At 43.5% G+C, this 13,316-nt stretch overlaps 1 protein-coding gene across 4 annotated transcripts in view; it reads right to left on the reverse strand.

Annotated features, from left to right (window-relative positions):
- Positions 1–13,316, reverse strand: part of KDM2B (lysine demethylase 2B) — a 121,598-nt gene that overhangs the window by 72,801 nt on the left and 35,481 nt on the right. For all 4 annotated transcript variants that reach the window (XM_066603282.1, XM_066603281.1, XM_066603283.1 and 1 more), the window contains 2 exons: positions 5,140–5,233; positions 1,278–1,431 (listed from right to left, as the gene is read on the reverse strand). In XM_066603282.1, the coding sequence (XP_066459379.1) occupies positions 1,278–1,431; positions 5,140–5,233 (248 nt within the window). The remainder of the gene's footprint in view (positions 1–1,277; positions 1,432–5,139; positions 5,234–13,316) is intronic.

Raw genomic sequence — 13,316 nt, forward strand, 5'->3', positions numbered from 1 at the left:
GCTCCCTGCTCAGTGCTTCACATAGGAGGTGAAGAACTGAGTGAGAAGCGGACAAGAAGCCCGCGATCCAGAAGTAAGTCTTTCAGTCTAAACACTCTGCACGAGCGCCAATGACATTAGCGGTGATGTCAGCACTCGTGCAGTTGTTTAAATGGCTGTCGGCCAAAGGGCCATAAGTCAGATTTTTGTCAGCGGCTTATCTGCCAGAACTAAAGAATTGGGTAGTGAAGTTTAACATGCTCTATCCTTATGTTTATAGGTGTAACCTGATTTTCCACTGACAGGTGGTAATAATGGAAATTAGACTGGCCCTTCCAAAATCAGCATGTTTGGCCAAAGTTAATGTAGCAGTCTTTGCACCTTCAGGCTCACCAGTGCAGAGACTGTTCTCTATAGCCATTGATCTTGCAGCTCCATCCTCTTTCCGATGTTACGCAGTTGACTGTAATAACTTAGAATAACCATCTCAGCAAGAAGGACTGGGGTGACATTACAGCCTAGCATGGCGAGAAAGGGTAGGAAATAGTGGCTGCCTCAATGTAGGCGAAGACAATCTAAAAACAAAGATGTAGCACATGCCTCAATGCAGTCTGTGAAGACTAGACAGTGATTACACATTTTGGGCTTCTTTTATGCGAGCGGATATCGGCCAGCCGTTTTCACAGCCGGCATATAAACGCTACGTTGTTAGTGAAAAATTTGGTGGACGGGCGCACAAATCAAACGTTTGTGCACCCGTTCATATGGCTTGGTGAGCCCGGCGCAAATGCGCTGAGCTCACCAGGCCATCGCCCACTTCCCCTCCCTCCCCATCGCAAGCTCACCTCTCTTCCTCTCCGCTCGTTCTGTGCAATGGGAGGGGGCGGGGAGGAGCTAAGCCTTGCATAAATCCTATAAGGGATTCAGGTTATACTGCATTTCCACTGCAGTGGCCAAATATTGAGGTAGGAACCTGCTAGCGACGCTACATTTTTTATATGCAGCAGTAAAAGTGTGTAATACTTTAAGTGAACAGGTGGCGATGGGATAGTCTACCAGAGACAGCTGTTCTCTGCTGAGATTCTACATTTTGGCTGATATGGGAATCGAAGTCTATCCTTTTCCCTATGTCCAAACAGAAGTATAAAAGGAAACTTTTAGATTTCTTTATTTTTTAAGTTCCTATTAAGTTGTGACTAAGAAAAATGAATGAAGACAGCCTTTAAAGCACCTATAATCACAAAAAGCTAACATTTTCCAATTAGCGACCACAGTCCATACTTAAGGTAGACCATTACCTGATGGAATAAAGAAGGTGTGTCCTTGCTTGAGTTCAATCCTCTGACAACCCTGTGATCGGTCTCCCAAGAAGATGTCAGTTTGCTTCCCTGACAAAAGCCATTCCTCATAAAGTTGCAAATTATACACTGTGGGAGGAATCAACCAAAACACCTGTGGCAAAGATTAGACATGGTACTCTATAAAAAAAAAATCAATCATCACAAAGAAAAAGTAAGATCAATGTTCTTATGAAACTAGAAAATAAAACAATAGACCCAAAATATGTGTGACTTAGGGTAAATTCCCATGGAGTGGCTACGCTGTGCACTACAGTAAAAGCCAAGTGGATACAATTTCAAGAAATCTCATCCACTTAATGGGACGGGTGAGGTGACCAAAAAAACAACAATTCTGGAATTATATATTTTTAACAGTTTTCACCATGCAGGGTAAATAATTGTGATAATTTATTAGTTCAGACTTTTAAGGATGTGGCAATATGATTTGTGGTTTTTGCTTTACATAATAATTTGACTCAAAGCTTTTGGAAAACCTTCCCATAAAAGTTGATAATCTTACAGCTGCCAAAAGGGGACAACTTGAGAAAAAAATAGAGACACAGAGCAGTTGCTTCTAGTAAGTGTTCTGCTATCTCAGCCAAGCGCTGGATTCAGAAGCAACACTGGTCAGTAAAATGGAGAGGGAGAGGAAAGCAGGATCTCCTTTTCACTGTGTGCAGTGTATGGAAGTCATGATAGCAGACAGTCTACACCCCCCCTGGAGAGGAGTTCAGGAAAAAGGAGAATAAGGCCAGATATTGCTAGGGTATTTATGTGCCCATAATATGGACCCGTGTCTCAGCCTGACCGCAGGTCTACTGACCCAAACTCAGATCACCATAATGCTCAGAGTTTCTTTCAGTAGATTTGTGGCCGAGCGCCGATACTCGTTCATATTAACGGGTACATAAATATTCCTCATGTACACACGACCTCTTAATTGAAGGATCAACTGAGATGACAAATATACTTTAAAGCCCACGGTTTTGAAATGGGATGGCCAACAGACTCAGAAATGTGATGGTCATAGAACATAGATGAAAGCCCTTGAGCAAGTGATCGTTAACGCAAAATGACGTACTTTATCTGCAGGGTGCATTTCCTCCAGAATCATATAGGTCATTGTGATCGCACAGGCATAACTTGGATACCGGCTTATTGACCCCATTGGATGTTGTGGGCAGTTGGGAAAGCAGAACCTTGCTGGTTAGACAGAATCCTGCACTGAGCAGGCGGTTGGACCCAATGACCCTGGAGGTCCCTTCCAATTCCACCACTCTATGATTCTATGACACAGGAAAGGGGACTGTCAGCCAATCACGGTTGCTAACATACTCCTGTGACAGCCGAAGTCAGAGTTTTGCTGACAGCAGTATTTCTGTATTGTTGTGCATTTTGCCTATGTGTTACATCTATGGTCAAGCACTGTAGTGGGGAAATACCCAAAAAATAAATGCCAGAATTGATTTTTCTCTGTGCTTCTTATTTTTTTAATAGGCAGGATGAAATCAAAAATGGTACAGAACCAATGCAAATTTCAACTCATCCCACAAAACACAAGCCGTCATACAGCACTGTCCATGGGAAAATAAAGTTAGAACTGAGAAGATGGTGACAACATTTTTTTACCCCCAAGACGCTGTAATGTTCCTTGGCTTTGATATTTTAGAAGATCCATACACTGAATGAACAAAAGGTGTAAATGACAGAAAAAAAGAAAAAGCATTTTACACAGAATGATTATCGCTCAGTGTGAACATGACCATCGATTAACGACTAACAATTACTTCGCTTATCATTTGTCGTTTATTTTAAAGCAGGCATAAAGATGAAACAAGTATCGGCCAATATAAGACAGGAAGTTGTACACCAATCAACAACGGCCTGCTTTCTCTGAATGGAGGCGAGCGCCCGGAAGAGAGAGCCAGGTAATTTGCCTCCATTCAGTAAGCAATTATTACTCCTGTGTTAAAAGCAGAAGAGTGGTTCAGTGTATGTACATGCAATTGTATCTATATGTAAACTAATTGGCAATTATGTTGTATGAATGTGAAGACCCACACAAAGTAACAAAAAGAAAAGCTACAGAGAGCACTAGATGTGAAAGCGCACCATTTAGTAACAGAAAATAAACAACACCTACGTGACTTAAGACGTGGCCTACATACATCTGAGGGTGCCTGTATACATAGCAATTTTGAGTCACAGACAAAAACATCAGAAACTGCATGTGGTTTTTGCTTAAATTGTTTTAGTTTCACAAATCGGTTTTCAGCCACATGGCAAGTACAGATGAACAACAAATACCCGTGCTTCATATGTGCTTGCCAAACACCCAAAAACTGCAATGCAGAACCATGGCAATTTGCAGTAAACAGTATGTGGTTACTGATCGCATTGCATAAACCACTAGTTGTATAGGCACCCTTATGGATCATTCAGTGAATAGAGGTGGAGCGGGTTGGAGATGGCTTCCAGCCTTCACCTCCATTCACAGTAAACAGGTACTCGTTCATAGATAATGAATGACTGACTGTTTACACAGGTTGATTGTTGTTTGAGTTTTATGCCTGCATAAATTGGACGACGAATAATAGACTGAAAGCCAAATGATAATTTGTTTACTTCTTACAGTGTTTTACACTGAACGATTATAATTACCTTTCAGTTTTGCACGATCCAGTCATAAACTGAACAATCGTTCCATGTAAAAGGGCTCTCAGACCAATATTCTTGGCTTTAAAACAAAATCAAGAGCAAAGCTCTATCTGCAATACAGCCTGAGATAAATCCAGTTGGAGTTGCATATACCTACAGCTCTCACAGACTCAAGACTTTATTTCTACAGCCTGTATCTCAGCCTGTGTTGCAGATAGTTTTGATTGTTTAGGTGCTCGAGAAAGGTGCTATATGCACAGAAACGCGTTGCATCCAGTGAGGTGACAGTTGGGGAAGTGGGTATATGCCCACATTGTCCCTACACTATCTTTATTTGCATTTTTTTGTTTCTTTCAATGTCTCTTGTGGAAATTATATAGTCTGCGAGTGTGGGAGATTTTTCACTGCTTCGGCAGTTTCATTTGATTTGAATTGCTTCCCCTCCACATTATTAGTCTTGGGGTTCCTCCATCTGCCACCTGGATCTGCATCTACAGGGACGACTTGATTACTAACTCACCTGGACTACAGGTGCTAAGCGGGCTAACCCCCTCTTCTATGTTGGGGGCCCCGCTTAGCGCCAGGTAAGCTAATCCTCTGCTATTCACTTAGGATCGGTTTGGCGGTTTCCCATTTATGTTTTATACACTAGAGTTTTCATTGCGGTCTTATTTTAAAGATAAGAATATTTCTTATAAAACAACCACCACAATTTGTACTAGCAATACAGCCTCAGATAGAGCAAGTTGAAGTTTATAACACAAGTTGAGTTTTAGGTTCAAATGTAGGTTGTTGCATTTAAAAAAATATATATTTCCGTTCATCACAAAGTGACGTGCAATACAGAGTCCATCAAGACAGCTATAAATCAGCAGGTTCTCCATTTTCAGAAAGTATTTTGGTATGATTATTTATTTTACAATTTTAGGATTTAACTGTACATATCAAAAGTGTGAAAATTGTTCTGGCTACTGGAGGTGCAAAATGGCCAAAGACCCCTGGCAGTAAAAGGGTTAAAAAACACCTCAATGAAATGAAAGCATATTTGGAGATAATCAATAAGCTACTTAGTTTCCAATTTATTTATATTTGTATATTTATAAATCACTTCTAAAACGGACTTGCAATAACATCAAACAGGAAAACAAACATATAGACTTGCCTTTCCACCGCGTAAAACATGGTACCACACAGACGTCCCTCCAAAATCAATATGAAAGTCTGTAAAGCAGCCCTTGACGCTCATCAAACAATACCTGTAAAACATGTTACATTAAAGCTAACAACAAATAAGCATCCCCCCCCCCCCCAAGACAAAATGTCACATTAACTGTAGTTGCTTAAAAAAAGCTGTATTCTACACTATACAGATTTTCTTGTAAACAAAATTCAAATGTGGCACCAAAGGCAATATAGATCACTGAAACAAGAAGGGTTCATGTGTATAGGAGTCCTTAATACTAAAGTAAGATTCCTCTTTAAACTAAATTTCAGTTTAAATCTACATGGTGGAGATATGCTAGTCTCTTCTCTATGATAATTTAAAGAAAAGGTACAAAAAAAAACAGAAAAACAGAAAAACACTCTACACTAAACTTCTCTCTCTAACCCTGAGCAATTTTGGCTGTGTGTTCCACTATATTACAGAGTTATTCTCAAAAAAGCCCCGAAATACTGTTTCCAAGGGAACATGCTACTTTCTTTTTTGGTTGGATTCAAACAAGGTTTGGACAAAGCCATAATACAGTTATATGTGCATGAGTTAGTGATTTTGTACTGTAGGGAATGTAGCTGGCAGCTTTTCTGATGTTGTTCATATTGTGTTTGAATCTGAAAGATGTATCGGCCCATGTAAAAGGGTCCTTAGGAGTTTGTCACACACTTCAGATTCACACAGGAGAGATGGTCATTCAGTGAGTGGAGGCAGAGCGTGCCGGAGATCTCTTCTGGCCACCCACCTTCATTCACTGTGAACAGGCAGTCATTCAAAGATGAACGATTGCCTTTTTAAACTGAGCGAGAACTCGTTTATTACAGTGAAACAAAAGAGACTAGCATCTAATGAGCAATTTCTCGCTCAGTACCAAGTCCCACATTTACAGTGGACAATTTTAGCTTAAAGTCGTACCATTAGAGAAGGCGGCGGATGCATCTGAGTCTTGGAGTGATGATATGATAGGAAGGGATGTACTAGTTCCAGGACTTGGGGGGGGTTGAAGAGAAAAGTGAAGGTAAATTGTGGTCCGATAAGAAGAGAGGCGATTAAAGGGGTTGTCCCGCGGCAGCAAGTGGGATTATGCACTTCTGTATGGCCATATTAATGCACTTTGTAATATACATCGTGCATTAAATATGAGCCATACAGAAGTTATTCATTTACCTGCTCGTTGCTAGCGTCCCCGTCGCCATGGTGCCGTCTAACTTCAGAGTCTAATCGCCCGATTAGACACGCTTGCGCAGATGGGTCTTTTCCCTTCGGCTCAGCAGCAGCGGAGTTCTGGCTCCGCCCCCTTCTACACGTCATCGCGTAGCTCCGCCCCGTCACATGTGCCGATTCCAGCCTCCTGATTGGCTGGAATCGGCACATGTGACGGGGCGGAGCTACGCGATGACGTGTAGAAGGGGGCGGAGCCAGAACGCCGCTGCTGCCGAGCCGAGCCGAAGGGAAAAGACCCATCTGCGCAAGCGTGTCTAATCGGGCGATTAGACTCTGAAGTTAGACGGCACCATGGCGACGGGGACGCTAGCAACGAGCAGGTAAATGAATAACTTCAGTATGGCTCATATTTAATGCACGATGTATATTACAAAGTGCATTAATATGGCCATACAGAAGTGCATAACCCCACTTGCTGCCGCGGGACAACCCCTTTAAGCAGCATTTAGACAGAATGATTATCGTTTAGAAAATCGTTCAATTTATCAATCAGTTTTGCTCATTTATTCAGTTTAAACCAAGCAAACGATGAACGAGAATCCTGAGGTTCTTACTCGCCCTTCAGTCTCAGCCGGCTCGTTCACTCATCGAGCAGTTTAGTTGAATGTTTCATATAAGAACGAGGGTCAGGAAGCTCTTGCTAAGGAAAAACACCTAAGAGGCGAGTGAGGAGACTTATATAAGGCAATGTTGCTCCTCCGGGAAATATTCAAATATGGAAGAATACCTCTGCAGCACCACCTATTGGATGGAAGCATTCCTGCAAATCAATGTCAGACCCTTTATATAAGTCTTTAGAACAAGGATTGGGAATTGACCAAAAGCCTCTCACTAGCCAAGCCAGAAACTTACTTCACACTGATGAGGGAAAAACCCTGAAACAGCTGTATGTGTATGGTTTTCTGTCTTTGGGTCGATTCCCAATCATTGTCATAAAGATTTGTATAGAAGGGTCAGACATTGATTTGCAGGAATGCTGCCATCCAAAAGGTGGCGCTGCAGAGGTATTGTTCCATCTTCCTTATTTGCATATTTCTCAGAGGAGCAATATGGCCCTAGAAGTCTCCTCACTCACTTCCTAGGTGCTCGCCCTCAAGTAGAGAAGATACCCATCCCGACGCATGTCATAGGCGTCTCACTAGCTAAGCCAGAAACCTACTGCACGCTGATGAGGGGCAAAACCCCTGAAACAGTTGTACATGTACCATTTTCTGGCTTTTGGTTGATTCCTAATCATTGTTCTAAAGACTTGTATGAAGGGTCTTACATTGATGTGCAGGAATGCGGCCATCCAATAGGTGGTGCTGTAGAGGTATTGTTCTATCTCCCTTATTTACATAGGAATGTGAAACTCTGAATGTTACAAGTGAGCAAGAACTGCACAATTCTCAACAAGAATCATGCAGTCTAAACAGGCGGCCTGGGTTTAAACGAGCTGGTGAGGACATCACCCGCTTGTTCGCTCAGGCAAATGAAAATCATGAGATTCTCGGCCAGTGTAAAAGAGCCATTAGACAGAGTGCAGAAGCAGGGACGGAGTCCAGTGAGTGTTGTTCTTTCTGAGTGGGTGCAGAGGACCATTGTGAGAGACCAAAGAAGTCTGTGATAGCAGTTTGGAGGCATCTGAATGGTGTGTCAGCAACTATATTTGACAGATTTCTCTGTCAAATATAGTTGCAGAACTGTGAATACAGCTCTGGACTATGATAGAAGTATTAACTTAGGATCCGTACAAGGTAAGTACAAGCAAAGTATTTGCAAATAATATTTTTCATGAAAAGTCAAGTAGCACATATCAAACAAAAAAATGAGTTGTACAAAGCTTCAGAGATTAAAAAAATTATCAACATAGAAGTTAAAGAGCCGTTTTTTTTTTTCTTCTTTTTTTTAAATACTAAATGAAATTTAGGTAAAAACATTAGAGATGAGTGAACGTACTCGGTAAGGCCGATTTCGCAATCGAGCACAGCGATTTTCTAGTACTTCACTACTCGGGTGAAAAGTACTCGGGGGCGCTGTGGGGCGGGGCGTGGCGTGGTGGAGCGGGGGCTAGCAGCGCAGAACAGGTGGGAGCTCCCTTTCCCTCTCCCCCCCACCCCCCTCTGCAACCCCCCGTTCACCCACAGCGCCCCCGAGTACTTTTCACCCGAGTAGTGAAGTACTCGAAAATCGCGGTGCTCGATTGCGAAATCGGCCTTACTGAGTACGTTCGCTCATCTCTAAAAAAACATTCCTTTTTAAGAACATTATTCACCAATTAAAATGGTTTCTCCATTATACACAGCTATGGTGTACAAGTTAAGGCCCTTTTACACACACAACGATTATCGCTCAGAAGCCATCTTTTGAGCGATAGCCGTTGTGTGTAAATGTGCCCATCATGCACTTACCACGCACTTTTCGTCCGTCGCGGACTTCAGGTCAGCATGAAATCCATCATCCCTGATAAGATGGACCGCGGGTAGCGCTAATAACATTCTTTCACAGCTGCTGTCCAGTTGGAGAATAGCAATGTATTTAAAGAACAGACCACCCACTGTTCTCCAAGTACATGCAAATGAAGTACTAAAGGGCTCATTAGCCCATTAGTACCTATGCAAAATGATCGCTCAAACCTGTCAGTTTCTGACGAATTTTGAGCAATCATCTGTGTGTGTAAATGTGCCTAAGGCTGGGTTCACACGGGGCGGATTTGCCGCGGAAATTCCATGCGGAATTTCGACGTGGCAAATCCGCATGCAGACGCTAATCCCGGGATTAGCCAGCCATGTGGACGAGTTTGCTGAGAAACGGTCGGTAAATCCGCTACGGCTAAGCCAGCAGAAGCCGCTGCTGCGGCGCGGATTTGCCGACTGCAGCATGTCCATTTTTTTTCCCCGCTGGGCCGCACTCTCCTCTATGGGAGCGCCGGCCGCAGCGGAAGAGCAAGCGGCCGGGCCACTTCAAAGCCGCCGCGGGTTTTGCAGCGGCGGTTCTCCCGGCGGAAATCTCGCGGTTTTTGCTGCGGTCAAACCGCGTGATTTCCGCAGAGAATCCGCTCTGTGAGAACCCAGCCCTAGGAGTAAGATTTGATCACGCTTGAATGGTCCTTCCATTCATATAACAAAGGCACATTGAGTCCGTTAGGGTAATTAGGCCACTTGCAGTTTTACAGTATGCTGTGAAAAAAATCTCACTACAAGTAAATCATATGACATCATAGTAAAATTACTGACACTAATTAATGCAGAGAGAAAGAGACAGCAAAATGCTGTCTTTAATAGTATAACCATGACACGACCCAGATAGTGGTTTCTACGTGCCCTAGAGCAATGACAGTACACAGACATAAGTCCATACAGAAGGTGAAAAACTAAAAAGATTAAATTTTTTTTAAAAATCAGCCGAGTCCTAATGCACATCCTACCTGAGAAGGGAATGCTACAAATCAAACAATTTCTTTACTAATTGGAGGAAAATCACTTGCTGTGTGACTGTTTGGAAACATTTAGAAATGAGTTCTTTTCCAAACAATGCAGCTATAAATACACTCTTTATTTCTCACGCAAGGCTGAAAAGATTAGGTCTATGGCTTCATCCATCACTCTTAATTATCTAGAAACCGAGAATAGTGAAATACACGTACCCCGCTACACAAACCACTAAATGCACAAAGTAAGGATTAGCCCTCCGGAGCCTCCATTACCTTTCTGCAGCAGAAAGAACGATTGGTCACAAATGTCTTGGAAAGGATCCACTTAGCTGTGGCTTCACCCCCTCCTCCCCATACACATTGAGCTGAAAGATGTCAGCAAAATGCAGACAGCATGCATGGTCTCTGGAAACAAGAGGCTGGCGCAAATCATAGACCCCTCCAGTACATCAGCACTGGCTGCCTAGCAACCACATTCAGAACTGGGCTTGATGAAATGATACGCAATGCTGTCAAAGACAATATTAGACATTCATAAGCATCCAGGTCTAGCTGCACTATTCAAAGACCTTGCATACCACAGGTATACGCCATACGGCAAACTATTCCACCTTTAAAAGATCTATAAAAAAACTTAATTGTTCTTGCTTTGGTGGGTCACCTTCAAAGAAAATGATATTTTATAAATATATAGTTATATTATATTTTTATACACACACACACACACACACACACACACACACACACACAGAAAGGAGTAAGTAAACATTTCTATGCAAGCAGGTAGAAAAGGGTACATAAAAGTTTTCGGCTCGATGAACACCCAAGTTGTGGATTCCATTTACAACGGACACGACAACACAGCACCGGTCCATCATACACATTACTGGCACCTGGTGGATCCCACTGACCTACAATGGGATCCACTGGGTCCCATCAAGCTCTAAACGAGCGCATCTGTCCAGCGAGAGTTTAGGGACCCTTGCCAATCCACTACAGATTGCCGATCCTGAAGATAGGCCATCAATAGTTTAAAGCTGGACAAACCTTTCAAAAAGACAACTAAATACAGAAGCCTAGTAAATATAATAAACTGGTCTAAATCAAGGTTTCACAAATTTGAATTAAATAAATCGACAACCTTAATTTGGGTTTCAAGTGAAGATAATGCAGGGGCTCAGTCCCATTTACGGAGCAGTCACATATGCAGGTTTTTGTCTGGGGTTTTTTAATGCAGTTTTTGAAGCCAAAACCAGCAATGAAAAAAAAAAGGTGTTCTGTGCTAGTATAAAGTTCTTTGCACTTTATCCCCTTTTATAATCCACCCCTGATTCTGGCTTCAAAATCTGCATGTGACAATACCCTTCTGAACCATAGAGCACCCAGAGAGGAATGGGGTCTTACTGCACCCACATATACCTCTGATTTCATATGAAGGCAAAAAATATATGGCAGCACACAAAATCACGGGGCAGATTATGATTGGCTTTTCATAGGTCAGTCGTAAAAGACCATAAGAGTGCAGAATATCAGTGGTTTCAAGTCAGCAACTAAAAGCAGAAAATGAGAACTATGCCTACTATGAGCAGTAGATTTGAGCTTAAATTTGTACCATTTTTAGTCTTTAGGCCTCATGTCCACGAGGAAAATCAGGCCCGCCGCGGATGCTTCATGGAGAATCCCGCAATGGGTCCCTCCTGCCCCGCGGACATGAGGCTAAAAATAAGAATAAACTAATAAACTCACCTGTCCGGACGCTGCGGATCTTCCCTCCGTCGCGGCCGGATCTTCTTACTTCGGCCCGGCGGATGTGCTCGGCATACCGGCGCCGGCCACATCCGCCGGGTCGAAGAAAGAAGATCCGGCCACGACAAAGGGAAGATCCGCAGCATCCGGACAGGTGAGTTTTAATTCCGGTACGGGTGTTCCGCGGATCCGGGCGGCTTCCATAGGCTGCAATAGAAGCCTGCGGGAGCCGTCCCTGGGAGACCCGCACTAAAATTGAGCGTGTCGCGTTTTTTTTCCCGCACGTGGATTCGCGCCTGAAGGCAAAAATGACATCCGCAGGTATTTAACTACCTGCGGGTGTCTAATGCATCCCTATGGGGTGCGGATCCGCGTGCAGGAAAAAAGCTGCGGATTTTAAATAATCTTTTTCCCGTGGACACGAGGCCTTAGGCCTCATGTCCACGGGGAAAATCAGGCCCGCTCCGGATTCTCCATGGAGAATCTGCAGCGGGTCCCTCCTGCCCCGCGGACATGAGCGCTGAAAATAGGAATAAATGAGAATAAACTCACCTCCCATCCGCTCCGTTTCTTCTCTTCGCCGCGGCGTCATCTTCTCTGCGTCGCGGCCGGATCTTCTTTCTTCGGCTCGGCGGATGCGCATGATGACGTCGGTGACGTGCCCCGCGCATGCGCCGTCCCGAAGAAAAAAAGATCCGGCCGCGACGGAGAGAAGATGGCGCCGCGCGAAGAGAAGAAACGGAGCGTGTGAGTAAATCCCGATTTTTGTCTCCCGCGGATCCGGGCGGCTTCCATAGGCTTCAATAGAAGCCTGCGGGAGCTGTCCCCGCGGGAGACCCGCATGAAAATGGAGCATGGTCCAGATTTTTTCATGCTCCATTTTTTTTTAAATCCCTTTTATTGACCATCCGCGGGTATTTATCTACCCCGCGGGTGGTCAATGCATCCCTATGGGGTGCGGATCCGCGGGCAGGAGAAGAGTTAAAATCCGCTGCGGATTTTAATTCTTATTTTGCCCGTGGACATGAGCCCTTAGACTTGATAAATTTGTCAGAAGTTTAAAACACGCCACTTTAAGTGCTTTTGGAAAATGACAAAGAATGTAAGTTAGCAAAAAAGTTGCTAATTATTTCACAAACACAGCTTACGTAATAATTTGCAAGTTTTCTTACAACAAAAAGTTTCCCAAATGAAGTAATTCTCCTGTGTCCTGCCATATAAGCTCCTGCAGATGGAGACTCCGCTACACGAACAAGGCGTTACTCCATACACATTAGGGCTCGTTCACATCAGCATCGGGGAGTTCAATTTTCCTGCTCTATTCAGCATATCCACATAAGCAAAGGTAACGTTGCCTTTGCTTATGTGGATATGCTGCAAAAAGCAAGATAACTACGGGGATGTGAGTATCTTTCCCTTTTTTGTGCACCTGCTCTATATCTTCAAATTTTTGGGACCGAGTTTGCGTGGGATCTAGGAGTCTAGATCTACTATAGAGCATGCAGTGTTTTCTATCCATTTTTTCTATCCATTTTCCTGCTCTGTTCAGGGATCAGGAAAACGGCACTCCCTGGCTGAACTGAACCGTATTATGACTATAATGGGGCACGTTCAATTTCTAGCAGAAATCAGCGACAGAAGTTCCAAACAGAACTCCTGACACCGGAGGTTCACAAGTCCTTATAGATCAATGAGAGATGTGAAGATGGATAACTCCCAGTTGAGAGAGCTTGGCAAGTTTTTA

This window comes from Eleutherodactylus coqui, chromosome 5 (assembly GCF_035609145.1).
Source record: "Eleutherodactylus coqui strain aEleCoq1 chromosome 5, aEleCoq1.hap1, whole genome shotgun sequence".
NCBI lineage: Eukaryota > Metazoa > Chordata > Amphibia > Anura > Eleutherodactylidae > Eleutherodactylus > Eleutherodactylus coqui.